Below are 26122 nucleotides of genomic sequence, written 5' to 3'. Positions count from 1 at the left end.
CTGAGTCTTTTTCTCCCCAAGGCACTGCTGTTTAGTGTATCCCACATCTTCTAGGCTAGTCCAGTCTAGGGCATAGAGGAGAATTTTGGGGAAGAAAAGGGAATGAGATCAGGGTGTAGTCTGCGTCCCAGCTCTGTTAGAAGGCCGTGAGCAGGTCCCTTCCTGCCTCTGGGTCTGTTTCCCCTCTGGTACAGCAAGTAAGCTAGCACAGATTATGACATCCTCTAATTGTAGGGTTTCTCCCCCCTCCTCCCCAAGCTCTCCTCCTGAAAGAGTGACATTCACTGCCTGGGTAGCACAGAAGGGTCAGAGGTCAGGGCAGAGATCAAATCCTGGATTCTCTGCTTTGCCAGGTGGGAGATCCTGGGCAAGTCCTGTACCTTCCAAGCTGCAGCTCTCTCCTCTGTGCAAAGGCTGACATCACCTCATAGGCGAGGAAATGGGCCTGGCACCTGGCAAGCCTTCGATATATGGCCGCTATAATTATGTTTTCCCACTCAGCACACTGTGTGTGACTTGACGAGGGGCTCAGTTCAAGGGTATGATAGTCCCACATAGAAGTGAAACCCTGTCTCTGCCTGGGCTGGGACCTTTTCAGAGATCAGCTAAGGCCTGAATATCTCTGGAGGGCTCTGGAGGGCTCTGAGGACGCTGGCTACTCTTCCTGTGTTTTTCCTGGCCTAGTCATTCCTATGCCTCTTCTGCAACCTCCAGAACCACACTAACCAGCCAGAGGGAAGCTGGACTCAAAGGGAAGCTAGAGGTTCCCCTGCACACCCATGGTAGGGCCCAACCCCCAGACCCTGAAGTAAAGGTGGACCAAAGAGCCAAGAGTATGGCAAGAAGAGGGGAATCTTTATTTTGGTTAAAAAAGGTACAGGGCAGCAGACAAGCATCCCCCAGCTGTAGGTCCAGTCTAGTTTCCTTTAGTCTCTCCAATGTTCTGGAGCTAACTCAGTCCCTCAGTGCCTGGAGCAAAGGCAGCAAGCATCTCCCTTGCGTCCTACCTACTCCAGGTGGTGGGGGTGGAGGGGCCGTGGGAACCGTGTCAAGCTGGTTGCACTTAGAACAGTCACCCAACTTGTTCAGCGGCGTCATCAACCATCAACACCAGACAGCTCCTGAAGAAACCTGCTCAGCTCGACTGTGGCTAGGCCTGATAGGGGGGAGGGGGGGGCAAGCTGCAAGGCAAGATTCCTAAGGAGTCTTGACACTTTACAGATCTGGGGAAGGGGGAGTAGGTGGAGCTGGGGAGGGCGAGTTCAGCGTAGTGTCACGGCACGCGCTGACAGCTGCATTATGGCTTACTACACTCAGGCCGGTGTGAAGTAGGGCAGAGAGGCCGGCTCCTGCCCCGTTGGGGGCCCTGGAGAGCACACGTGTGGGGCAGGTTTGGGGGCAGACCCTGTAGGCACAGATGGTGGCAGGTGAGCCACGGGTTAGGCAGGTGGAGGTGCCGGGTGCCTGGCTCCCCCCAGGCCACTCCTGGAGAGGCAGAGAGCAGAGGTCCTCAGGAGGTCCTTAAGCCCCCGAACACACTGGAGATCCCGGCATGACAGCAGAGGAGGAGAAGAGAGAGGGTTAGCAGGATTGAGAGTAGGGAGGAGGCCTGCAGGGGTGCGAGCAGGGACAAGTGATGCCCTGGCACCTGCCTCTTCCCCACAGAAGGGCCAAGGCTCAGGCAGAAGGCAATGAAGCAGGAAAGTAGGCAGGTGAGAGAAAGCTCAGCAGGGACGGAAAGGCAGGACACGAGTGTTAGTGCGCCAGGCCCCTGCCCCGCAGGACACCACCAGAACAGGCCCGAGCACCTCGGAGCAGGTGGGCCATCCTCTCCCAGCCTCACCCTTCACCTTCTGCTCCGGCTGGAGAGCCACTCTACTTTCTCTGTCCAGAGTGGCCGGGCTCTTCGCCTGCCCCCACGCCCCATCCTTCTGCTCAGGGGGAACCCAGAGGGTCCTGCCACGGCCAGCACACATACCACACCACACACCAGACAGATGAATGGCTCCACGGGTGGGTGAGGCATGCGATGAGGATGAGATGGCGTGTGAGGGGAGTGGCAGTGCTGGCCGACAGGGGAGATACGGTCTTACCAGCTAACCCTCTGTCAAGAGGCCTGTTAGCTCCCCTCAGGCTGTGCAGGAGATGGCAAAATCCTGACAGGTGTCCTCCTGGGGGGAGATACCAGAGAGGCGGGCCATGTTATGAACTGTGTGGCCGGGCCCTGCTGCCCAGGTGGGTGGGGGCCATGGTGGCTCCGGCTGTCAAACTAGAATCTACTGTCTCATCAACACTTTCTTAGTTGAACAGTCACTGGGGGTCAGAGTAGAAAGGCAGCAGGGAAGAAGTTGGGGTCTCCAAGCCCCTGAGGCAGGGGAAGGTAAAGAGAATGAAGAGGAGACAGGATGGCCTCTTCTCACAACTGAGGGGCCCAGCCGCAGTCCCCTCGGCTCTGCTGCCAGCAGGTGGACTGCCAGCAGACGAGAACTGGCCAGATGGCTGCCTGCTTTCTCTCTGCCTTCCCAGAAAAGACCGCGCGGGGTGAGAGAACAGGCTGCTAGCTGGGCCTCAGCAAAGGAAGAGCAAAAAACAAAACAAAACAAAAACAGAGCAAATCAACTCTTAAAAATGAAAGTTTTATTACAAGCAGAAACAAAGAATACTGGCTTAAATAAAAGTCAGGTGGGAGTCCCCTCCTCTTGCCACTTTCCTCCTCTCCCCCAGGGCCACTGCAGCATCCCCCAGCCCCAGCCCCTAAGGCTGGGGTGAAGCTGTTTCTCCCCGAGGGGGCCCTCTGTGGCGGCCACTTCTCAATTCTTTGTGACCCTCTAGTCTCTGGAACAAGGAAGCGCAACATGCAGAGACTTCCTATGTCACTTCCCAAGGGCTTCGGTCCACTTGAGAGCCAGGGAGGGGGATGGAGGACAATTTTCTATCATTCTGATAATTGTAGCTCCCAGCAGATGAGGGTCATCCTCTGAGTTTCTGGCCCCGATGTAGGCCAGTCTTCACTCATGGCCCACCCAGCCCCTTCTTCCTTTCCTCCGGAGGGAGGCTGCCAGTGGCAGACACTGCCAGTCCTCTAGCCCTGGCACCAGGCCCCGTGCTTAGAGCTCGGAGGAGGAACGGGGCTTGTAGGGTGGCAGCCGCTCCCCAGCAGCCATTACCCCATCCACCCCGCCCAGCCTCGGCCTGTCTGGGCAGGTCCCAGTTGGAAGCCTAACCTGGGGGCTAGGTGGCAGGAGGTGGCGAGTCCCCAGCCACTGGTTGTCTGAAGTTCGAGGAGGAAAAGACAGGGTGGGGGCGAGCCACAGCAGGAGCTCAGCCATTTCTCGTGACCAATGCACATGCTCCCTGTCCCCACAGCGCAGGCTACTCCTGCTGCTGACACCCAGGGGGATGGCGGGGAGGGGACAGCCCAGGGGATGTGGGGAAGTGGGAGCCAGTCACATTCGCACATGGGCACACGAACACACTCTCACGCACAGCCAGAAGGTCTCTAATAATTAACTTATTAAAACCAACTTGCCTTCTGGAAACACTCACCCTGGCACTACAAATAGCAACGTGACTTTTTTTTTTCCTTCTTCCATTTAAAAAATGCTATGTAAAAAAGAGGTCTATAAAATTGTGCAAAATACCCAGCATTAATAAACCCGTTTCAAGTATTGCCAGTATATGCATAACCCTAACCCATCCCCAGACCTGGCTTGGGAGAGGTGGGGGGTCAGGCTGAGATCCCATAGAGAACCTTCCATGGGCAGAGAGAGGGCCAGGCCTCACCTCCTAGAGTGCCACCCAGGAATCAGGCAGAGGCTGAGTCTGGGGATCCTGGCTGGCTGGTCTGGCTTCCTCGGATACAGGCTGCTCCCCCCACCCCACCCCCACCTCTGCTTCTCGCCCTGGAACTCCAGGTCTACCCTATTGGACAACTCCAGACGAAAACAAACAACAGAAATCTAAAAAACGGAAGAACAAATGATGACCATCATAAAAAGGATGGAGCCCACAAACCAAAGCAGCACACGGGGGCACCCGCTCCCACAGCCTGCTGTCTAGAGCTGACTGCTCACTGGTCCTGCTTCGCCTCGGGACCCTGGCTCGGCAGGGCCCAGCAGCTCCCCTCACTGGGAGATGCCACACTCAGTCCACCCCTCACTCACACAGGGCTCACGTGACACAGCAGACCCCTGGTGTGGTTCCCCTGGGTGGGCTCAAGGCTTTGGCCTCTTTCTTATCACTCTTGCCACTTATCAGCGGAGAGGATCTAGGGCCTAAGGTTTTGGGAACCTGGGTTTGGGGAGCAGAGGATACAGCCACAGAACAGGGTGAGAAAAGCCACGCAGGGTGGGAAATAAATACGAAAAGACTGGAGTCTTTGGCAGCTCTGCATCCCTCAGGTGGCATGAGGAGGTTCCCAGCAGGTGAGTGCGCAGGGGCGGACCGGCCAGCGGGTGGCAAGGACTGAGCCTGGATCAGGGGTGGCCTCCTACCATGCTGGCGTCGGGCTTGGCTCCGAAGGTGGGCTCGTCACTTCTGATGGGCGAGGGCAACATGGTGTCGGACTGCACAAATCCCCTCCGGTCAATCAGGCTTCCAGTCACAAAGGGGGAGAACATGTGAGGGCCCTGCCCGACACCAGAGTCCCAGGCTGGGGGCTGGTTGGCAGAGTCCATCCCCAGCCAGGACCCAGCCCTAGAGAGGTGAGGCAAGGGAGCTGTGCTCCATTTGGGAGCTCAAGGTCCTCCCCTTCCTGAAGGGTCCTCTCTACACTACGGACTTTCAGCCACAGGATTTGTTTACTGTTAACTCAAACTGGCCCACCTTTTTTTCTGGTTGCAGATAACGGGAAAGGCAAGGATGAAAGGGCCTCTGGAAATAGTGAAATTCCCACTGCCCTGACCCCAGGGGCAGGATGAGTGACAAGCATATCGGGCAGCGACATGGGAAGTCTTGTTCCTGCAGTGTCCACTGCAATTTAACTCCAGTTCTGGCGCTCTGGCGCCTCCTGGTGTCGGGACAGAGGGGGCAGCGGAATATGTAATCCTCTTTATATTTTGAACTTTTTTCTACAATGAGCATGTGATTAAAATTTCTAACTCACCACAGAATCCCTTTCCACAAAAAGTGTCCTGAATACATTCAGCAGGGGGTGGTGGACAGAGAGGGCGCTTGTGGCGTGGGGACTGGTCTGCTGATGTCCAGAACTTTTGAGAAGTGTGGCTGGGGTGGGCCCTGTACCCTCTCCTCTGTACCCACTGGCTTACCTGGGAGGTAGGGGGCCACAGAGCACAGCGCAGCAGTTGGTGATAACACTTTTATGGCTGTAGGGATTGACGGAGGTCTCACCGCCCCTCTTGCTGGACCATGAGCCTTTGATCTGCAAGCAGGAAGGAGGTCTGAGTCAGGTACTGCCTGCAATGTACTTTTCTACAAGGGGAGCCTAGAGGTGGGGAAACCCAACACATTCTGAAGCCAGTTCTGACTAGTCTATTGCAGGGGACATGTCTTTAACCGAGGAAATAGCTGAGCCAGAAGTCTCCAAAGGAAACTCTTTGGGTGCACCCTCCCATCTCTGGCCAGCCACCTGGCAGGGAGGGTGGTCCAAGGGCAGGGGCTCAGACCTGGCTGTGAACCCTGAGTCTTGCATGACCCTGGACAAATCAATACTTCTCTGAATTTCAATCCTTGTTTGAAAAAGAGGACCTTGGTAGCAATGCCAGAGCGGAAGGTGGGATCTGTCCATCTGCAGCTCTGCGAAGTGGCTGCTGCAGGCACTGAGTTTAGCACCTTCTGATCCAGAGTTTTCCAAGCCTTTTTGGCCCCAACACTGCTTTCTGCTTAGCCTCTAGTATCCTCCTGCATAGCTAGCACCCAGGACCCCACCAGGGAACGAAGGGCTGCCCCAGCCTTACTCACATCTTCATTGGTTGTCAGGTTGGAGGCGACGAGGTAAGTGTGAAACCCTGAGAGGCCCAAGATGGACCAGATGGAGAAGAAGCAGATCACCAACTCCAGCACGGTGAGCACAGTCAAGGACCCACATGGGGATCAGAGCAGGAGTCTCCTCCCATGCCCGGGGGCGCATGACACACCGGTCTAGCGCCTATCTTCTGGGGAGCTGTTTCCCCAGGAAGGAAGGAAGTTCGTACCCTGCCTGTGACCCCAGCATCACTTCTCAATAGGATCACTCCCTGGGCCCCAAGGAGGGCTCAGGAACCCCCTCAAGAGTAGGATGAGGGGCCTCCCGGTGGCACAGCAGTTGAGCGCTGGGCTGCGAAGCTTCCTGCGCCTCTGTAGCGCCGGTTCAATCCCTGGCTGCCGGCAAGGGTCCCACAAGGTGTGTGGACCTCTCCTGCCATGCCCACTACTCCCCTCAGCAGTGTATTTCATCAGTCTGCCTGTTCTGTTCCCCGCTCTGGCTATGGTGGATTCTCTCACCCTCCCGCGTTTCTGACTGTACCCAGTGCTTGTATAAAGAAATAAATCTTAAAAAAAAAAAAAAAAAAAAAAAAGAGTAGGATGAGCCCGGGGTGACGGATGGTAGGGTTCTAAGCACCAAGATCAACACAGACGTGCTCCAGAGAGTGTGCGACATAAGGGAAGCCACAGCCTCCGAGAGTCCGTTTAGGATCAGCTCTAACCTGAACATGACCAGAAGCAGCGTGTATAGGGGATTCATTTCTACACCACTCCCCAGTGTTCACAGGATGAGGTAAGGGGACCCACCCCAGTGAAGGGGCCTCAGTCTCCCCTGAGGTGACCACTAGCTGACAAAGGATATCTCGCTGGTGTCTCCTTCAGAGTGGCGAGGAAGTTGCTTCCCTGAGAGCCTGGGGAGGAAGACACATTAGAGGGCATGCTCAGAGATGGCAACCACCGCCTCCTGACCTTGGTGAGGTCACTGGCCGGGCACCCTCCTCTCCACCCCACCCCGCCCCCACCCTCAACTCACGCAGCGTCAGGTGGGTGACCACGCAGGCGAAGATGAAGGCCGTCAGGAAGGAGAGGGAGAGAATAAACGCGTAGAAGAAGCGGTAGTTCCGTCTCCCCACACAGTTGCCCACCCAGGGGCAGTGATGGTCAAACCGTTCTGACAAGGGTGAGAGGACATGGTGAGTGCGGCCTCGCCTGCCACCAGCACAGATGCTTACAGGCCTCACACCACAGCTGGTGCCCTCCTCCCTCCTCCACTCTCCGCTCTCAGTTCCTCGGACACAGCCTGCTCCGGTCCTTCGCTGATGGCTCCCACTGCCTGCACATTCCTCCCTCACTCTTCACCATCTCAGCCTCAAAGCCCTTTCTTTATGTCTCCTCCAATCCAGTCTAGGTGGGACCCCTATTATCTACCTGTGTTCGCTGGTCACTTATCTTCTGTGGCACTTTGCCTGTGCGTGTATTTATTTATAATTATTGGACTGATCAGTTACTCCTGCTCAATTGTAAGCTCCATGTGGGGGCCTCTTTTGGCTTCACAGTGAATCAATCCTGGGGTCCAGCAGATACCCAGAAGATCCCAGTGAGCATTTGCTGCCTGGCCTATGATCCAGGCCACAGCCTAACACTAGAGGTGCAGGGAGGGGCTGAGCCACTATGTAACTCATCAGCTGTCATCGGAGGCCCAGTCAGAGGGATGCGCTCGCATTAGCATGCTGTCCCTGAGGGTAGAACCAACCATGCCATGCTGGGAGGAAAGTGCCCTGTGGGAATGCGGCTCACAAGTCCACTGCAGGCCTTGAGCTGAAGCTAGTACCCTCTGCAGGGGGTGGGTGGGGCAGACTCTCAGGATGAACAACGCCCACTGAGTCACCCACTCTCTGCTGCTGGCGTCATGGGGTGTTCCTCACTCTGCTCGGGGAGTGCTGAATGAGCACGATGAGCTCACTGCCCTGGGGAAGGTGCACAGTCACCATGGCTCAGTTCACCTGGGTCCCTGCGCAGTTTCCCTCTCAACACGTTCCCAGGGGCACACTCTCGGTCCCCATCAGAGCTGCCTAACCTCTGGAGAGCGGAGAAAGGGGACAAAACAGCCTCTGGTTCCCCAGCAACCACTGCAGTTATGGTTCAGGAGCTACATCCTCTCCACCTCATGAGCTCCAACTCCTTTGACCAGCAACTTGTCCCTTCCCGAACTCGAAATCGAATCAACATTTCAGTATTGCTTTTCCTGAGTCCCTGCATAGTAAATATTCTCTTTCTGGCCCAAACTGAAGGAGAATGTTACTGCTCTGGTCTCTGCTTCCTTGGAACCTGGGCCTGCTAAGGACTGGGCTGGGGGGTCTCCCAAGGCCCTCTGTGTCTGCCTCCTACTTCAGAGCTGGGAGAAGGAGTCCACCAGTCCTAGGCTGAAACACACCACTGGTCACGTCCAGAATAAGCCCTCCCTATGGCCTCTACTCAGAATACTTCTCTCCTGCCTCCAGGACTCCAGTTCTCTCAGGATCCCCACACGTTCCCTGCTACCTCGCACTCACCCACACAGTTGTCACAGACACTGCAGTGTGAGGTCCGCGGGGGCCGAAACATCTTGCAGGTGAAGCAGTACTTCAGCTTCACCATCTGCCCGTTGATCATCACCTCCCGGGTCCGAGGAGGTGGCCGGTACGTGGAACTTCCTGTGTTGTCTGAGAGCAGGAGGAGAGAAAGATTTGGGTGTCCAAGCAGCCCAGATTGAGGTACCCCAGCAGGGGGAAGCCACTGCCATCTGGCTGAGACAAGAGAAGACTTGGGGAAAGTGTTTCTGGGCATGAAAATTGAGGTAAGATGCTAGCCTGGGCCTCCCTGACAGCACAGGGTTAAGGTCTCAGTGCTATCAAGCTATTGCCTGCCACTGCGGCCTGAGGTCGATCCCCGGTGAGGGAGCTAACTAACCCACATGGCGCAGCAGACCTTTTTCCTCTCTTGCCCACTTCTCCCTTCAGCAGTGTATTTCAGTAGATCCACCTGTTCTGCTCCCCACTCTGCCTCTGGTGAATCCTCTCACCCTCCGTACCTCTGGCCTATGCCCCAGTTCTTCTATGCATAAATAAATAAAAATAAATCTTTAAAAATAAAAAAATATGTTGGCCTAAGATCGGGACCAATTTTAAGAGCTGCTGTGACTTACTGGGATTTGCTGTGTATCTGTGCTAAAGCTTCACATACCTACTCACACGCCCTTCGCCTTCCACAGCTCTGAGAAGGGCTGCCAGAGCAGGAGACTCCAGGCAGGCTTAGTGAGGTTTATCTGCAGCTAATTAAGCCTGGCACTGGTTTCAGATTCTAGGAGGTTCAGGAGACCAAACGAACAAAGTAAATAAAGCCACAAGGAAATAATTAGCTCCAGAACGTGGGCCATCTACAACATCACAAGTCTGATCTTTAGCAAGTCTCGGTCCCTTACAAAAAGAGAGATTGTTCTAAGTTAAAAGAGATGTTTAACTTAGATGTAACACATGGTCTGAGATTGGATCCTGTTTCAAAAAACAAAACACAGCAACAAAAGTAATTTGGAGGGCAACTGGAGAAATGTGACTATAGATTAGAAATGATAGAACTACTCATTTCCCAAGGCGTGAAAATGGAGCTGTAGTTACGCAGAAGACTGTCCTTATATATATGTTTTTAATTAATGAGGTACTATTGTTTTCCATCACTGTTAACATTCTGACAATACAGGACTGCTCCCCTCAGGTGTGGTCATCGTAGCTCTTGCACCACCAAAGCACCCAGTCCTCTGCATGGTCCAATGTGTTCTCCACGCCCCTTCTCATCCCTCTTCCTCTCCCCTCCCTCTTGGATGCCTCAGGTCTCTGGTCAGCTTTTAAGGATAGGATTTATGGTCTGTCTTTGTTTGACTATTTGGTTTCTCTATAGTCCACATGTAAGTAAAACCACCTGGCATTTCTCTCTCTCCTGATTTATTTTTTTTTAGATTATCTATTTATTTATTTATCTATTTTATTTACTTATACATGCACTGGGTACAGTTAGAAGCGCAGGAGGGTGAGAGAATTCACCAGAACCAGAGCGGGAAGCAGAGCAGGCAGAAGGACCAAAGTACACTGCTGAGGGGAGCAGCGGGCGGCAGGAGAGGTCTGCGCGCCATGTGGGACCCTCCTCTGGTGGCCGGGGAGCAGCCGGGGATTGAACCGGTGCTGCAGAGGATGCGGGCAGCTTCGCAACCCAGCGCTCAACCGCTGCGCCACCGGGGAGGCCCTCTCCTGATTTATTTTACTGAGCATAATCCCTTCCAGCTCCATCCATGCTGCCACAAATGTTATGAGTTTATCATTTCTGATTGCTGAGTAATATTCTACTGTGTATGTACCACATTTTCTTGATCCAGTCATCTGTTTATGGTCTATCCTTGGATTTTGTTTTTTGTTTTATGTATACAAGAACTGGGGTACAGGTCAGAGGTGTGGCAGAGGTGATGGTGAGAGGATTCACCAGAGACAGAGTAAGGAACAGAACAGATAGATTGACTAAAATACACTGCTGAAGGAAGCAGCAGGTGTGACAGGAGAGGTCTGCTCCCTGGCCAGAAATCGAACTCGTGCTGCAGTAGTTGTGGATAGTTTCATAGGTTGCATCTTAACCCCTTCCGCCACCAGGGGGGCCCTGTCCTTAGATTTTGAAGCCACATGTTTTAGTACTAATGGGTAAAGTATCTGCTGAGGGGGAGCAGCAGGCAAGACAGACATCTATGATGTCTATTATTTACTATGAAATCGTTTATTAAGAAATATTTATACGACACAAGTAAGATACACTAATAACTATTAAATATAGATGGTGAACAAAAAGGAATTTGTGATTCTTCCAATTTTCCTATATGTTTGAAACTTTTCATAAGAAAAAAAGAAATATAGATAAACCACATTCATAAATTAGAAGATTCAATATAAGAAAAGGATTTATTCCCCCTAATCTGTACAATCAACATAATCCCAATTGGGTTTTTTTGGTCTAGGTGGAAAGTGACAAACTCATTCTAAAATTCATATGAAATGCAAGAATAGCCTAGGCACTCTTTTTTTTTTAAAAGATTTATTTATTTATACAAGAACTGGGGTACAGTCAGAGGTGCGAGAGGGTGAGGGGATTCACCAGAGACACAGCGGGGAGCAGAATAGGCAGACAGACCAAAGACACTGCTAAGCGGAGCAGCAGGCGCAACTGGTGAGGTCTCCACACCACGTGGGTTTCTCCCTGGCCGGCCGGGAATTGAACCCGCACAGCAGAGGCTGTGGACAGCTTCACAGCATGGCACTCAACCTGCTGTGCCACCAGGGAGGCCCACTCTTGAAGAAGAAAGCAGGGCACTCTAAGACTTAGGATAAAGCTGCAGTACTCAAAACAACATGATTTAGACACCAGGGACAAAGAGTGCCCAGGACTGACTCAACATGTATGTGATCATGTGGTTCATTTATGACAAAGGTGACTGCTGAGATGCCATGAAGATGGTCCTCGTCCAATAAGTGGTGCTGGATCCACTGGATACACAATTGGGGAAAGATATATTTGCAAGCCTGCTGCCCAATAAACACAAGTTTAATTACAGACAGACTGCAGCTCTAAATGCAAAATTGGATAAAAAATATATGAGGATGATTTAATGACTCTGGAATGGACAGTTCTCTTAATTTCTTAAACAACATACAGGGCATTCCTGGTGGCACAAGGCATTAAGTCACAGCACTATGAAGCTATCCGCAGCCACTGCAGCATGAGTTCAAGCCCCAGCCAGGGAGGTGACCCACATGGCGCAGCACACCTCTTCTGTCTCGCCTGCTGCTCCCCCTCAGCAGTGTATTTCAGTAGATCTGCCTAATCCTCTCACCGCCCCCCACCCCCACACCTCTGGCCTACACCCCAGTTCTTGTATGCATAAATAAATAAACCTTTAAAAAAAAAGCAACATACATAGGAGCTAACCATAAAAAAGCAATTGGATAAACTGTATTCGATGAGAATTAAGAACTTTTGTTTATCTCAAGATCATTAAAAGGATATAAAGACAATCTTCTGAGTAGAAGATATTTATAATATATCTGTCTGACAAGGGACAAAGGATTTGTAGTCAGACTACCAAAAGAATGCTCCTAAATCTGTAAGAAAAGGTGGCTAAAATCAAATGTGGACAAAAGATTCCAACACCCATTTCACAAGAGAGGCTGTCCAAAGAGGCCGATAAACACGTGAAAAAGTACTTAACACTCATTAGTCATCAAAGAAATGCAAACTGAAACTGCAATATGCTACCCACTACATAACGCACCAGACTGGCTAAAACAAAAAAATTAAAAATATCAAATGTTGGCAAAAATGTAAAGCAACTAGAAAAGTCCTATGACGACTCTGGAAAGCTGTTCAGCACTCACTCCTGAAGCTCATCACCACATGTGCCTCGCCAGCAACCCCACTTCCAGGCACTTTCCCCACAGCAATGTGCCTGTGCCCCAGCAGACACGTCCGAGAATGCTCACAGTGACGGTGCCCATGACAGCCAATATCTGGAACTACCCAGATGCCCATCCACAGTAGACTAGATTTTAAAATATCATGTATCCACACAATGGAACTTTCTACAGCCATGCAAATGGAGGAGCCACAACTGCTCACAGTCATATCAGTGGCTCTCAGCACAGCGTCAAGAGGAGAAACCACAGACAGAAGGACACAAAACGTGCAACCAGGTAAAAGCCATATATGGTATTGGCAGTGAGGACCTCAGGACCATGGCTGCCCTTGGAGGGAGACAGTGTTAGAAAGGGGAGCAAGGGGTGCTGCTGGGGTGTGGCACGTACTCTTTCTTCACCTGGTGCTGGTCACACGTGCCTGTTTAGTTTGTGAACATTCAACAAACAGAACATGTGTGCTTTGTGCACTCTGGTTAAGTCTGTTATATTTCAGCAAAAACATAAGAAAAAGAAAGGTTCTGATAACTTGTGTGAAGTCACATAGCTGGTACATCGCTGAAGTAGGATCCAAGGCCTAACAGTGGCAAAGCCACAGCTGAACCCACTGAGCCTCTCTGTACCCCAGGCCAGCGAGGACCTAAGTCCCCAGAAAAGCCACTCCTGCCCAGACAAAATCCCAGCAGTCACCGGAGCAGCCTGTGATCCACACCATTGCTTCATTGGATCCATTCCCTAGATGACATCTCCAGTTTGGCCACTTGCCTCCAACGATTATTCACGTAACGCCTGTCACATGCCAGGCGCTATTCCGGGCACCTGGCATCCAGGCAGTGTGGCAAGCAGACTCCGGCTGCACATTTCCAGCTACCCAACAGATTTCTGCAAAGCTGTTTCACCACCACCTCAAACATGGCGTGTTTAAGATGGAACTAGACACCTGAACATCTCCTTGAACCAGCAAGGTGGGAAGGGCAGGGGTTCGAGGCCAACGAACACACTTGAAACCCTGCTTTGCCACTGACTGGTTGGTTGTACTCACGGAATTCTCTGAGCCTCCTGCTCACCTTTGCAAGGGGACTAGCGTGGAGGACGGCACGTGACTCCCGGCCCTGCCTCCTCACTGGGCTTCTCCTGATGAGACTATCTGCTAGATGCCCGTGATAAATCGTCCTCCTCCCCTACCCCCTTGCCTCGGTTTCCCCAATCACGGACATGGAGTAACAACAGCACCCACCTGCTGGGTTGCTAGGAGGATTAACTGAGTAAATAAATGAGAAATGGCACAAAGCAAACATGTAAGAAGTGGGCACTGCTACCCTGAGCTCACAGAAAGAAGGCGAGGGGGAAGCGAACACTGCGCTCACGCTGGCTGTATGCGAGCACTCTGCACACAGGCCTCCCCAATCCTGATAACGAAGGTTATTAATAGCATCTCCTGTAACAGCTAAGGAGACGTCACAGAGGTTAAGTAACTTGCCTATGGCCAGAGAGCTGATGGGCAACAAACCAGGAAGTGACCCCAAGTTTCCAAAGCTTGGGCTTGAGGTCTTCTGGTAAGCAACGAGGTGCCACAATGAGTGCTCCTCACCCCTGCATGCTTCCTTATTTCTGCACAAGTCAAGAGCTGGGAGGAACCTCAAAGAGCACATAACACAGCTCCTGGCACATGCCAGATACCCCAATGTCCCTTAGCTGACAGCCTCTGTTCTAACCCCTTCAGTTCATAAATAATAAAAGAGGGCCAGAGAGGTGAGGGGTTTGCCCAGGGCCACAGTCAGCCGGTGGCAGACAGTGGAACCCAGGGTGGGGCGTGTTTGCAAATCCATCCCTCTCCCCGTCCCTGCCCCACCAGCTGCCAGGTCTGGTCCTCTTCTTCCTCCCTAACCCTTCAGCCTCACTCCTAATACCCCAACCCCAGCCAGGCTGTATCTGGGAACAGGCGTCCTCAGATGACTCCCTGTTTCCAGCGCCTCCCTGCCTTTCAACTCCTGTTGCACAAACTCCCACATTCTCTAAACAACGCCTTTCCAGGATTATCCCAGCTCAAAACTCACTGGACTCCCCGAAAAAAACGTGTGGTACAAACTCTCATTCTGCTTTCTGGGCCCCCCACAACTGGGCCAATCTGCATCCCTACTCTTCTCCCACCCTCCCCATGAAACCCTGGAGCCTCGGGCTTCCTGCCTCCTCCCACTATGCCCAAACCCCTCTCTTCTCTTCTCTCACCAGGACTCACTGAGCCCGGTCTGGTCCCCAGCAGCTCCTTTGACCACTCCCACCTTGCTGTGCACCCTGTCTGGTGAGTTGTGATGGCACAGCTGTGTGTACGCTGCCTCGCCAGAGCAGGCGCTGACGAGTAAATAGGTGTAAATAGTTCCAGGTCTCTGACCTACAAGGCAGCAGACAGGACAGAAAATGTGCTTTGGACTCAGCAGGCCCGGAGTTCAAATCCAGCCCCTTCCATTTGAGTGGCGCCCCGGGAGAAGTCACCAACCTGTGGGGGCCTACAGCTGCATCTCTAAGAGCAGGTGACAAGCTCACATTAAGGCTGGCACTGGTAGCTGTTCCCTCGAGGGGCAGCAAGGCACTGGCTCCAGAGCCTAAGAACTCTGGGCTCAAGTCCTAGTTTTGCTCCCTACTTCTACTTACAGAAGTCCTTCCAGGAACTCTGAGCCTGGTTTACTCCTCTGAAAAAAGGAGATAAGATAGTCTCAACCTCACAGGTTTCTCGTGAGAGCTGAAGGGGATGCTGGAGGGCGGCCCCAAGCCATTCCCGGGAGCTTACAACTCTCTAGCCCTTTCCGAGCTGTGGCGCCTACTCCAAACCCAATCCTGCCCCATAGGCCTCAGGGTCCCCACTCCTGCTCCCAATGTCTCTGAGGCCTAGGCACTGGTCCAACCACTTATGAGCTGTGTAATGGGTCAAGTCACTCGACTTCCCTGTGCTCTCATCTGCTAAAAAGTAAGATGGGGCATAATTATGTGCACACCCTAGTGTTGTTGGGGCGGGGGAAGGGGATTATGAGAGTTCATCAAGTAGTTTTAGCAAATTGTATAGCATCTAGCTAAAGCTTAATAAATATCAGCCATTATTACTGTTGTTATTATTTCCATGAAATATTACATTCCAAACAATTGATTTACAAAGAAATCTTCAGAACAAACCCACCTGTGAGTGAGGAACAGTCACAGGCCCGCTTGGGACGAAGAGAAAAGTTTCTAAACTCCTAAGTGAGTCCCAAAAGCCTCTCTGCCAAGGCAGGGAGGAGACTCCCCTCAGTAAGTTCTGGTCTCTGCAGCCAGGCTCTCTCCTTTCCAGAAATCTGGGGAAGGGGAAGAGAAGCTCCGCACACCCAACTTCCTTCTGGCGCCAAGAGATGGAAGTAGAGCAGAGAAGGTGCCAGCCTGGAGCAAGGGTGCTGCACGAGTCACTGACTGCAGGGCCCTAAGTAAGCCGGGTCAAAGGGAGCTTTGTGGGGATGTGGAACCCTACTCGGGGCCGGGGGAGACAAGCAGCTGTCCCAGTGTCGACCAATCACTACCTGGGACTCAGACTCAAAACCCTACTACCTAAGCAGCTCCTTAGCACCGGAGCAAGTCCATGCCTGATGATGAGGCTCACATCTCTTAAGTTGCAGTTGAGAAAAACAACTTTCTAGTGTACCGACATTCCTGTCTCACTTGAAACAGAAAGAACAAATGCTCTGGGCAGGGCCAGGGGCCATGCCACATTTTGCAGACGAGAAAATTGACTTCCCTCCAATCGTAGACAGTGGGGCTGAATTAGAATCCTTGTCTTCCAAGCGTTCACTTGATCAGTCTTTCAAACACACACTGTTCGAGGCCTGGGGGTGGCCAGAGGGGGACAAGTAAGGAACAAGCACGTATAAATGAGTCAGACACACTTGCTTTGTTCATCAGGTTCAGAAAATACCTGCTGAAGAAATGATGGAAGAAGGAATGATAATGAGATGCTGCCCCTGCCCTAAGGGGGTCTAAGACTTACCCCTGGACTCTTTCTGCTTCAGGCTTTTCCCCAGGAAGTCAAAGGTGCCCTCATGCTGGTGATGTCCTCCCACCACCTTCCAGATGGGAAACCAACCCCCTGGCATGGTGGTAATGAGGGCAAAGGCTCCTCCTCACTGCATACCTGTGACTCTCCTACATCTCTCTCCTAACCAAGGGAATGCTATGAATGGCTTCACCCCACTAGAGCCTCAAAGTTGGGGATGAAGCCCAGCAGTGGGCCTGGAAGCCCCCGGAGTTGGCCATAAGCTGTTCAGGGGGCTGTAGTGAGGGCAGGCTGCAGGTCTACCCACACCCCTGGACCCCGACTACGGCCCTCTGCCATGGAGAAGGCCACTGGTCTCCCCTGCTTCCAGGCTGGCTCAAGGTCAGCCACAGTGGCCAAGCTCTTGAGTGCTGGGTCATTGTAATCCTCACCATTTCTGCTCATTGCAAGGATTGGGGAGCCCTTACCACAGACAGGCTTAGCGGTGAGCCTGGGCGTACAGGAAGAGCTCGGCGTGAGGGCAGAGTGAGCGGATAACAAGAATGGGAAAGTGGGTAGTTACAGAGGCTGAGTAAGGCTGTAAGTCAAGGGTGGTAACTGGGCCAGCGAGCGCTCATTTGCAGCCTGGCCCCATCATGTGTTAGCCTGTGACTTTGAGGAAGCAGCTCAACCTCTGAGCCCGTTTCCTCACTGGATAATCAAATCAACCTGGTGAGATGATGCTACAAATGAGCGCGACCTAATGCAGAGGTCTAGCCCACAGCCAGTCACTGGTGTATTACTATGTCTAAACTCACCACCACGGGAACACGGGGGGAGATGTGGGATGGGGGCGGGAGGCAGCATTCAAGGAGGAACTAAAGACAAGCAGCAGCGAGGCTGGACTCCGTTCCCCAGGAGAGGCGCCAGGCAGGGCAGTAGAGGGGACTGGGTGGACACAGGCACAAAGGCATCCAGCGCTGGGGAGCAGAGGAGTGGTAGAGGTGCAGGAAGGGTGGGCTGGAGCTGGCCTAGGTCCTGCAGGTATGTGCACTTCAGGGAGGAGTTTCTGGGCAAATGGGAAATGATGCTTCCTGACCAAGACACTAAGCAACATTGAATCATTTTCTGAGAAAGTTATTCCCTTTCCAACTTCCTTTCCAGTTTCTGACTCCCTCAAGGGGAAAGTCTCGACATTTAATGCCTAATGCCTGCCACCCTCATAGGCCTCATGGTGACTATTTCTGGCAGTCAACTGTAACCACCAAGAATCCTGTAACATTGCTTTTGTGATTATCTTTTATTCAGAACAAGTGGCTTTCTGCCTACAGGGGTGAAATAAATTTCTCTTGTAAAATGCATTTAAAAGTGAGCTACTGGGCCTCCCCAGTGGTGCAGCGGTTGAGCGCTGGGTTGCGAAGCTGCCTGCAGCCTCTGCAGTGCCGGTTCGATCCCCGGCTGCTCCCCGGCCACCGGAGGAGGGTCCCGCATGGCGTGCAGACCTCTCCTGCCGCCCGCTGCTCCCCTCAGCAGTGTACTTCGGTCCTTCTGCCTGCTCTGCTCCCCGCTCTGGCTCTGGTGAATTCTCTCACCCTCCCACGCTTCTGACTGTACCCAGTGCTTGTATAAATAAATAAATAAATCTAAAAAAAAAAAAAAAAGTGAGCTACTTAGGGCCTCCCTGGTGGCGCAAGGGGTTACATCTCAGCACTATGAAGCTGTCACCAGCCACTGCAAAACTAGTCGATCCCGGCCAGGGCTTTCCAGAGCCTACCCACATAGCGTAGCAGACCTCTTCTGTCTCACCCGCTTGCTCCCCTCAGCAGTGTATTTAAGTCAGTCTGCCTGTTCTGTTTCCCATTCTTGCTGGTGAATCCTCTCACACCCCGCACTTCTGGCCTGTACCCCAGTTCTTGTATGCATAAATAAACCTTTAAATAAAAAAGAAAGTATGTCTCACCCAGATTGGAAGCCTCCTGACTTCATCCTAAAATCCAACTCCAGTTCGTTTGAGAATTCAAAGGTCCCAAAGATGCCACAACGCAGGCTTGGCAACATTTCTCACGTGGAAGTCTCTGACCTGACATTCAGGGCCTTATAAGACAGACTCTACCCCACCATAATTTTCCAAATTCTCTGAAGCACTTGTGTTCCACAAAACTTGGCCTGCACGGGGTCCCATGCTTGGCCCCCACCCGCACCCCATTCTGTCCTCTCCTCTGTTCACCTGCCCAGAGGTCTTCCTTCACACACCTTCCTGCGCCTGAACTCTACCCAAACTTTACAGTTTGCCTCAAGGCACCTCTTCAGGAAGCCTCTCGATAGCCTCCAGGCAGAACATATTCCTGGTTTCTCTGATCCTCTTCCAAAGCCTGGTCTCACACCTGTGGCAACTGGTCAGACCTTCCACTTTGGACTGAGCAAGCCTGGAAACCACCAGAAGACATGGTTTACATCAGATTCATTTCTGGCCCCTTTCCTCTTCCTGCCGCAGTCAGGAGTCTACAGACGGAATTATCACACAAGAGGAAAAAACCCATAATGCCAACTGAGAGAAGCTCTGAGTCTCTCTCCAGCAGTCACCCAGGAAAGCCAGGAGGACTCCACAGAGGTGCGTCCATTTGGCCAATGTCCTGAGTCTTCCATGTGGAGGACAAGGTGTATAAACACTCACAATCCAGGAAAGGCTGTGGGACCTGCCTGGCAAATATGTAACGCCCACCAAGCCGCACTGGGCCAAGAGGAAGGGCAAGGCGCTCTGGGCGCATGCCATGGGAGGTCTGGTCCAACTGGGGTCACCAGGGCTTTCCAGCGCCTAGGACACTTGAGGTGAGACAAGGATGAAGACAGTGCCGCCACACGAGGCTGGGCATGTGTCCGTGCCACCTCCTCAGAGGAGAGAGCGGGGGCTTGGGAGGCAAGGCGCACATTCCATTGTTACTCCCTGCCTCAGTTTCCACGTCGGCACAACAGACTATTGTGAGGATTTGGTGGGGAACGGGTGGAAGGTACTCAGCACACAGTCAAGTGCTCCCCAGACCTGGGAGATTACAGCTTCGGGAGGCAGAGGATTGCAGGTAGCCAGATAGTAATCCTGCCGCACAATTATCTCTCACGGGAGCCTACTGCTGCATCTCCCCCGAGGTCGGAAGGAAGGGTCAGACTGAGGGGCTGTGACGGAGCAGAATCCAGGAGGCCAAGTGGCCCAGTGGTGTGAGGAGGAAGGAAACTGATTGTAGGCGAGAAAGACAGCACCAAGGGTGTGGCCGAGAGTCGGCGGGGACAGAGAAAGGGGACAGAGGACAGACAGAGAATGAGGACCTCGTCTCCCCGCCTGCCTGCTTCTGGAGCTGCTCCAGGGCACTCGTGGCATACCTTCCAGCGGGCATGCAGCAGGGCTTGACATTTATAGGCCACAGGTCTCTTCCGTGCCAGCTGGGTATTTAAAAGTCTGTCTGAAAGCCACCCTATTAAGGGAACGAGCCAACCACGAACAGGAAACCCCTGAGGTGTGCAAATACCCACGTCACTTCTCAGAAGGAAGGAGTTGGGGTGGAGCAAGCTGAGATTAAGGCCTGACCTTAGTGCCCAGCCATCAAGGGGAACCCACACAGCAGTCTGAGAGGAAGCATAAGTTCTTTCTGACCACCCTGACCTTCCTGCTGTTACTGTTTCCAGATCACAAAATAATGGGCTCCCTTGGACACAAGCGCCCTGGGACACATACTATTCAGGGCTCATCTCAAGTGCCACCTCCTCCTGGAGGCCTCCCTGGACCACCTAAACTAGCTTATCTCCCAGATGCTCACATGGCTCAACCTCTCATCTCTGCAGTTCTTTGCTGACGAGGCCTACCCTAAATACCCTATAAAATTATATCTTTTGGGCCTCCCTGGTGGCGTAGGGGTTAAAGACAGCGCTATCAAGCTACTGCTAGCCACTACAGCACGAGTTCAATCCCCAGCCGGCCAGGGAGCAACCAACAAGGTGCAGCAGACCTCTCCTGTCTTGCCCGCTGCTCCCCTCAGCAGTGTATTTCAGTTGATCTGCCTGTTCTGCTCCCCACTCTGTCTCTGGTGAATCCTCTCACCTCTCTTACCTCTCTGGCTTACACCCCAGTTCTTGTATGCATAAATACATAAATCTTTTTTTAAAAAAAAATCGTATCTCTTCACCCCAGGTCTCATCTTCCCTCGCTGCTCTCCTCTTGCCTGTCTGACATCCTAGTTGTTTGTTTGTTTACTATCTTTTTCCTCCTGCTGGACTGTCAGCTACAAAAGAATAGAATCCAAAGGTCCCAAAGATGCCACTGTCAGATTTACTCATTGCTGAATCACCATCTAGAAAATCAGCATCTAGAAAAGTGCCAGGTGCATAATAGGGGCTCAAGAAATGCTTGATGAGTGAATGAATGTGAATGTTTAGTTTAAGAGCAGGGGCCCTAGTCAGACTGTCTTGGGTCTCACTCCAGCTCTTCCACTGTATGATCTTGGATGACTTTACTTAACTCACTGAGACTCAATTTAATTAAACAGTAAAAGAAAATGGTACCCACCTTCTAAGATTATCAAGGGATTAAGTAAGACCATGTATCTAATAAGGTTATGTGCCTGACCCCCCAGTAAGTTCTCAGTACTATTCTGACTGCCACCACAGCTTCGCTTGTTAGCATTTCCTGCTTGTTTATCATCTGTCTCCTCCACTCCAGTGTCAGCTCCACACACTTAGTTCTTAGCACAGTGTGGGAAGAGAAAATCAGGCCTCCTCTCAAGTCAAGGCATATGGAGCTGTGGGACACAGCTTTGGCTGGAGCAGAAACCTCACCGATCTGTTTCTCCAGGGCGGCTGCCTCACAGACAGTGGCCCGGGGCAGGATTCCAGGGTCGGTGAAACTTGTCTGCAGCAGGCAGCTCATGACGAAGAAGAAGAGGATGGCAGCAATGATGGGGATGGCAAGGGTCAGTTGGCGGGCCAGGAAGGGACAGCTAGAAAGAGAGAGGGAGAGAGAGATGAGCAGACATCCTGAGGGCTCCCTGGGACACAAGCCTACAGTACCAGTCAGGTGTGGTTAGCCTAGCAGCCACCACCACCAGGCCCTAAGCAGACATCACTCGCTGATCCTTGCACTTTGCCCACTTTCAGATGGCAGATCTGATCAATTGATCCCAGCACTCTGACCCCCGACACTGAGTTTACAGCCTCAGAATCCTCCTAAAGACAGAGCTTCAGGCAGCCACTACCAATTAACTGGACTGAACCATTTATGACAACGGTCACTCAATCATTCAGTCAGTCACTGTGCCACAGTTACTGAGGTCTCTGGGTCAGGTAATGCCCTCAATAGGCAGCAGGAGGGCCTCCCTGGTGGCGCAGGCGGTTGAGCGCCGCAATATGAAGGTGTCCGCAGCCTCTACAGCGCAGGTTCAATCCCAGCTGGCCGGCGAGAATCCCACATGGTGAAGCAGACCTCTCCTGTCTCACCCGCTGCTCCCCTCAGCAGTGTATTTCGTGAGTCTGCCTGTTCTGTTCCGTGCTCTGTCTCTGGTGAATCCTCTCACCCTCCCACGCATCTGGCCTGTACCCGGTTCTTGTATAAAAATAAATAAATCTTTTAAAAAAAAAAAGTACCATTAAAAAAAAAAAGGCAACAGGAATAGCAGTAAATAGAACAAGAGCCTTCTGCTCCCTCAATGAGGCTCATGGTCTAGTGGGGCAAAGAGATGTAAACAGAGAATTGCCACATAGCCTTTGAGTGTTCTGGTGGGCGAGGGAAGAGCAGAACAGTCAGGAGAGGCTTGCTGAAGGGCGTAATGAGTACTCGGCCAGATCTGAACAATGCATAAGGCCAGCCAGGTGGAGGGCAGTGGGGCAAAGAGGGTGGTGGTTCAGCCCCTGCCACTGTCACCCAATGGCTGGCCCCCCAAGTCAGCCTATCAGTGCCTGACCCTAGCTGGCTCAGAGACCAGTGCACAGGTCTGACTTTGAGGCCCACCCAGACTATTAACCACCCTCCTATACTGCTTTCCCTCCTAGAACCAGAGTGGCACCTGAGAGGGCCAAGAGCTGCCATTTGGGAGGTGACCAGCCACCAGGAGCTCTGAATTAGGTGAGGTTCCAGGAGGGGCACTTAGAGGCTGTTTCTGGAGCCTCCATCATCAGAGGTTCTGGCCTCCAGACGTGTCCTTCCTTTGAGAAGCAGGTTGCCACGGCCAAGAACTCCAAGTGGGCCATGTTGTGCTCCACACATCTCAGTGCTTCCTGGGTTTGAGCCCCACACAGGCCCTCCACATCACCCACATGGCAACTTAAGTCAGTTCACGTACAACCAGACTTCTTGGGGATGAAGAAAACTTGAAACCTGAGACATCCTCTGAAGTACCAAGTCCTAGCCCCCGGATTTTAGTGAAGGGGACTTCAAGGCCCACAGCCAGATCCCAGGTCACCCCGCCAACCAGACAGGACTGAGGTATGCAGGTTTCCAGCAAACGCTGTCCATTCATTCAACAAATATTTACTGTATTGAGCACCGCTGACATACCAGGCCCTGTTCGAGGTACTGAGGATACAACAGCAAGGAGAATAAAGGCCTCCTTTCTCATGGAGAAAGTAGGCAAGAAGCCTACTTGTACAAAGAGTACAAGTATCGTACTTATGTGAGGTGGTGGCAAGAGTTCAAAGAATGGTAAGTCAGGGGGGGCAGGGTTAAGAGGAAGGAAAGTGGCTAGCTAGTTATAGCACAGGTCAGGGAAGGATGGAGAAAGTGAGGCTATGCAAAGGAAAGGTACAAGCAATACAGGGCCCCGAGGCAGGAGTGTGCAAGGAGGCCAATGCTCCCGGAGGGGAATGCACAGGGGGTTGGTGGAAGGCGACAGAGACAGAGAGGAGGCTCTTTAGCAGGGTCCGGCTCTCATGGGGTTGGATCCAGACCTGACTTAAATTAAAGGGACACTCTGGCTGCTGGGTGGAGGTGGGAAGAGGAGCAGAAGCTAGAAGCCCTACACAAAACCCACCAAATCAAACAATGAAACAAGACCTTTCACAGCAGCACATGCCCTGGAGCGCCACCTCTCCCCTCCCCCAGAGTAACGGGAGATTATGAGCGCCCTTCACCCCCAGCACGCCTCACACCAGTCCAAATCCAGGTGAGCTCTCAACCCAAACCCAAACCCTTCTGCCAACTCCACCACCCCCTGAGGAGGAGCTGAGGCAAAGGCAAGATGATTCACAAGCTCTCCCCAAATCTAGAAATCCTCGCTTCCTCCCCCTCTGGGGACAAATCTGTCACTTAGACCAGAGGCGGTCCTGCTTCTGGACTGACTGACTCTCACATGGCAGGGTCATGGGAGGCCACCACGGGCAGCACTGTTTTCTCTTGCCCGGGCTGCTGGCTTGGCTGCAAGGACCTGCCCGGAGCACCTGGAAAAGGCTCTTTAAAAACACCCACTCGGGCAGGCCCACGGAGGGGGATCTGAAACTCAGCTCATGCTGGGACAAGGGGGCTCCCCAGAACTTCTGCTTATCAAATTATCACATAACTTCTCATCTATCCTGAGAAGCTAGTTTGTAGGAAGTCCTCACCTTGACTCAAGGGGAAACCCAGGGCTGTTGACCCATGATCTGGCAACAGGAAAGGTTACCTGGGGGCTGGGGCTTTTGTGGCAGCCTTAGGGAGACCTTGGGAAGCGTCTCTTGGGGAAGACCACAGGAGCAAGAGCCAGCAATGAGTGCCTGCCACTGGCTCGGAGTGCACAAGTATGAATCCTTGCCACCCTTCTGACAACCTCAGGGCTTGGGCGCTATACAAAACCCATCTCAAAGATGAGGAAGCGGGAGCTCTGAGAGGTGATGTGACTGCCCCACGGGGTGGTGAAGCTGGGACTGGAACCACATCCATAGGTACCAGAAATGGAGTTCTTAACCATGCAGTAAAATTTAGGGAGACAGGATCGCTGGGAGGGCGGCGGGTGCAGTCTGGAGTGGGTGTGGAACATGCACGTGTGAGCGCACATGAGGGATCACTAGCAGGAGACTCAGGCAGGGACCAAGGGTAGAGCAGGAAACTTCCAACACAAATACATGGCCCTGGAAAGGTGACAGGCACCGCACGGCCTCCTGCATCCATATGGAGATGCTATGTGAGCCGCTGCTGGGTCACTGAGGATATGAAGAGGTCAGAAGCCCGCGGGGGCCAGCATGAGCTGTCCCATGAAAGCACTCTGGGCGCTCTTGAGAAATAAGGCACTGCAGCGCTCCAGCCACAGGATGGCCAGAGGGATGCTCGGGGATGCTGAGAAGGGAAAGAGCCGGGAGGGCAGGCAGAGGGAAGCGGGGGCTCGACTGTCTGGGGCAGCGGCGGGGGGCAGGAAGTGTGCTGGAGAGGAAGTCCTACAGTCCACAGTGTTTGAGGGCGATTGCCTAAAGGCCTGCGGTGACAACAACTGAGGGGAAAGTAACGGGGAGTGTCTGAGAGTAGAGAGATGACCAAGGGGACCCTAGAGGAGTAGGGCAGCGGCCAGGAGACCTGCAGTGGGGAGCACAGAGCTAAAGGACATAGACGAAATTCAGGAGTTGTCTGAAAAGGATATGAAGTAGGCTCAAGGGATGAGAAAGAACCTGGGGGCCCGCGGGGTGCACCAGAGATGGCGAGGGGGCGTGAGTGAGGACGAGGAGACCGTTCAAGGCGCCGCGGAATCCTGGGGCAGATTCCGGGAGGGCGGGTCCGGCGGGAGCGGGCGGCGTTCTGGAGAGCGCAGGGGCTGGCGAAGGCGGGGTGCCGGCGAGGACCGGGGAGGGCGCCGGCTAGGAGGCCCGGAGGGGGCCAGGCGCGACGGACACGAGATGCGGGGAGACTGGCGAGGCCGGGGGCATGTCTGGGAGGCCCAGGAGGGCGCAGGTCCAGAAGCGGCGGGGAGCGGAGGGTGCCCGGCAGGTGCGGGGTGGGGTGGGGCGCAGGGGGGCAGGGAGGCGCCGAGCACGGCGCCCTGCAAGGGGCCGCAGGGGTGCAATGCCTGGGCCGGGAGCGAGGGCGCCGGCAGGGGCGGGGGATGGGCCGCGGGGGGCCGGCGCGCCCGGGACTCACTCGAAGACGAAGAAGAGGACGGTGGTGGTGAGGATGAGCAGCAGCGTGAGCGCGAAGACGCCGCCGTGGCCGGCCAGCATGAGGCGGCCGCCGCAGTAGAAGCGGTTGCGGCCCGGGAACACCTCCCACTTGCGCTGCGGCCGGCGGCCGAGGCTCCCGCTGCCGCTGCCGCTCCAGCGCGGCGCCCCGGGGGAGGCGGGCGGCGGGGGCCCGGGGCCCGGGCCGGGGGGCGCGGCGGGCCCGGGCCGGCGCGCCCCGGGGGAGGCGGGCGGCGGGGCGGCCCCGGGGCTGATCTGCTGGTACTCGCAGTCCTTCATGCGGCCGGCCGCGGCCCTGGCTCCGCGCCCCGCGGGCCGCCGCTCCGCTCCGGGACCCGGCCGAGCAGCGGAGGCGGCGGCGCGCTCGGCGCGCGCTCGCTCGCTCGCAGGGGCGGCCCCGCCGCCGCCCCGCCCCGCCGCCGCCCCGCCCCGCCCCCGCCCGCGCGGCCTCCCGCCGCAGCGCCCCCTCCGCCGGGGTCCGGCATGGCGCCCCGCCCCGGCCCCGGCCCCGGCCCCGGCCCGCGCCCTCGGCGCACGGGAGGGCAGCGGCCGAGCGGACGCGCGCGCCGGGCTCGGCTCGTCTGCAAGCAAATCACTGCGGTCGGGC

At 53.9% G+C, this 26122-nt stretch overlaps 1 protein-coding gene across 1 annotated transcript; it reads right to left on the bottom strand.

Annotated features, from left to right (window-relative positions):
• Positions 1 to 1284: 1284 nt before the first annotated feature.
• On the bottom strand, positions 1285 to 25794 carry ZDHHC18 (zinc finger DHHC-type palmitoyltransferase 18). The gene is made up of 8 exons (XM_037501420.2): positions 25478 to 25794; positions 21223 to 21383; positions 8475 to 8624; positions 6956 to 7093; positions 6785 to 6833; positions 5920 to 6022; positions 5268 to 5380; positions 1285 to 4593 (listed from the first exon to the last, which is right to left on the bottom strand). Exons 1-8 carry the CDS (start codon positions 25792 to 25794, stop codon positions 4476 to 4478), a joined length of 1149 nt encoding a protein of 382 aa, XP_037357317.1. The 3' UTR covers positions 1285 to 4475.
• Between the last annotated feature and the right edge of the window lie 328 nt (positions 25795 to 26122).

The sequence above is a fragment of the Talpa occidentalis genome, unplaced genomic scaffold (assembly GCF_014898055.3).
Source record: "Talpa occidentalis isolate TD23 unplaced genomic scaffold, MPIMG_talOcc4v2.1 talOcc4.9, whole genome shotgun sequence".
NCBI classification, from domain to species: Eukaryota; Metazoa; Chordata; class Mammalia; order Eulipotyphla; family Talpidae; genus Talpa; species Talpa occidentalis.
Note: the sequence above shows the minus strand (reverse complement) of the source record. Positions and strands in the feature narration are given on the sequence as shown.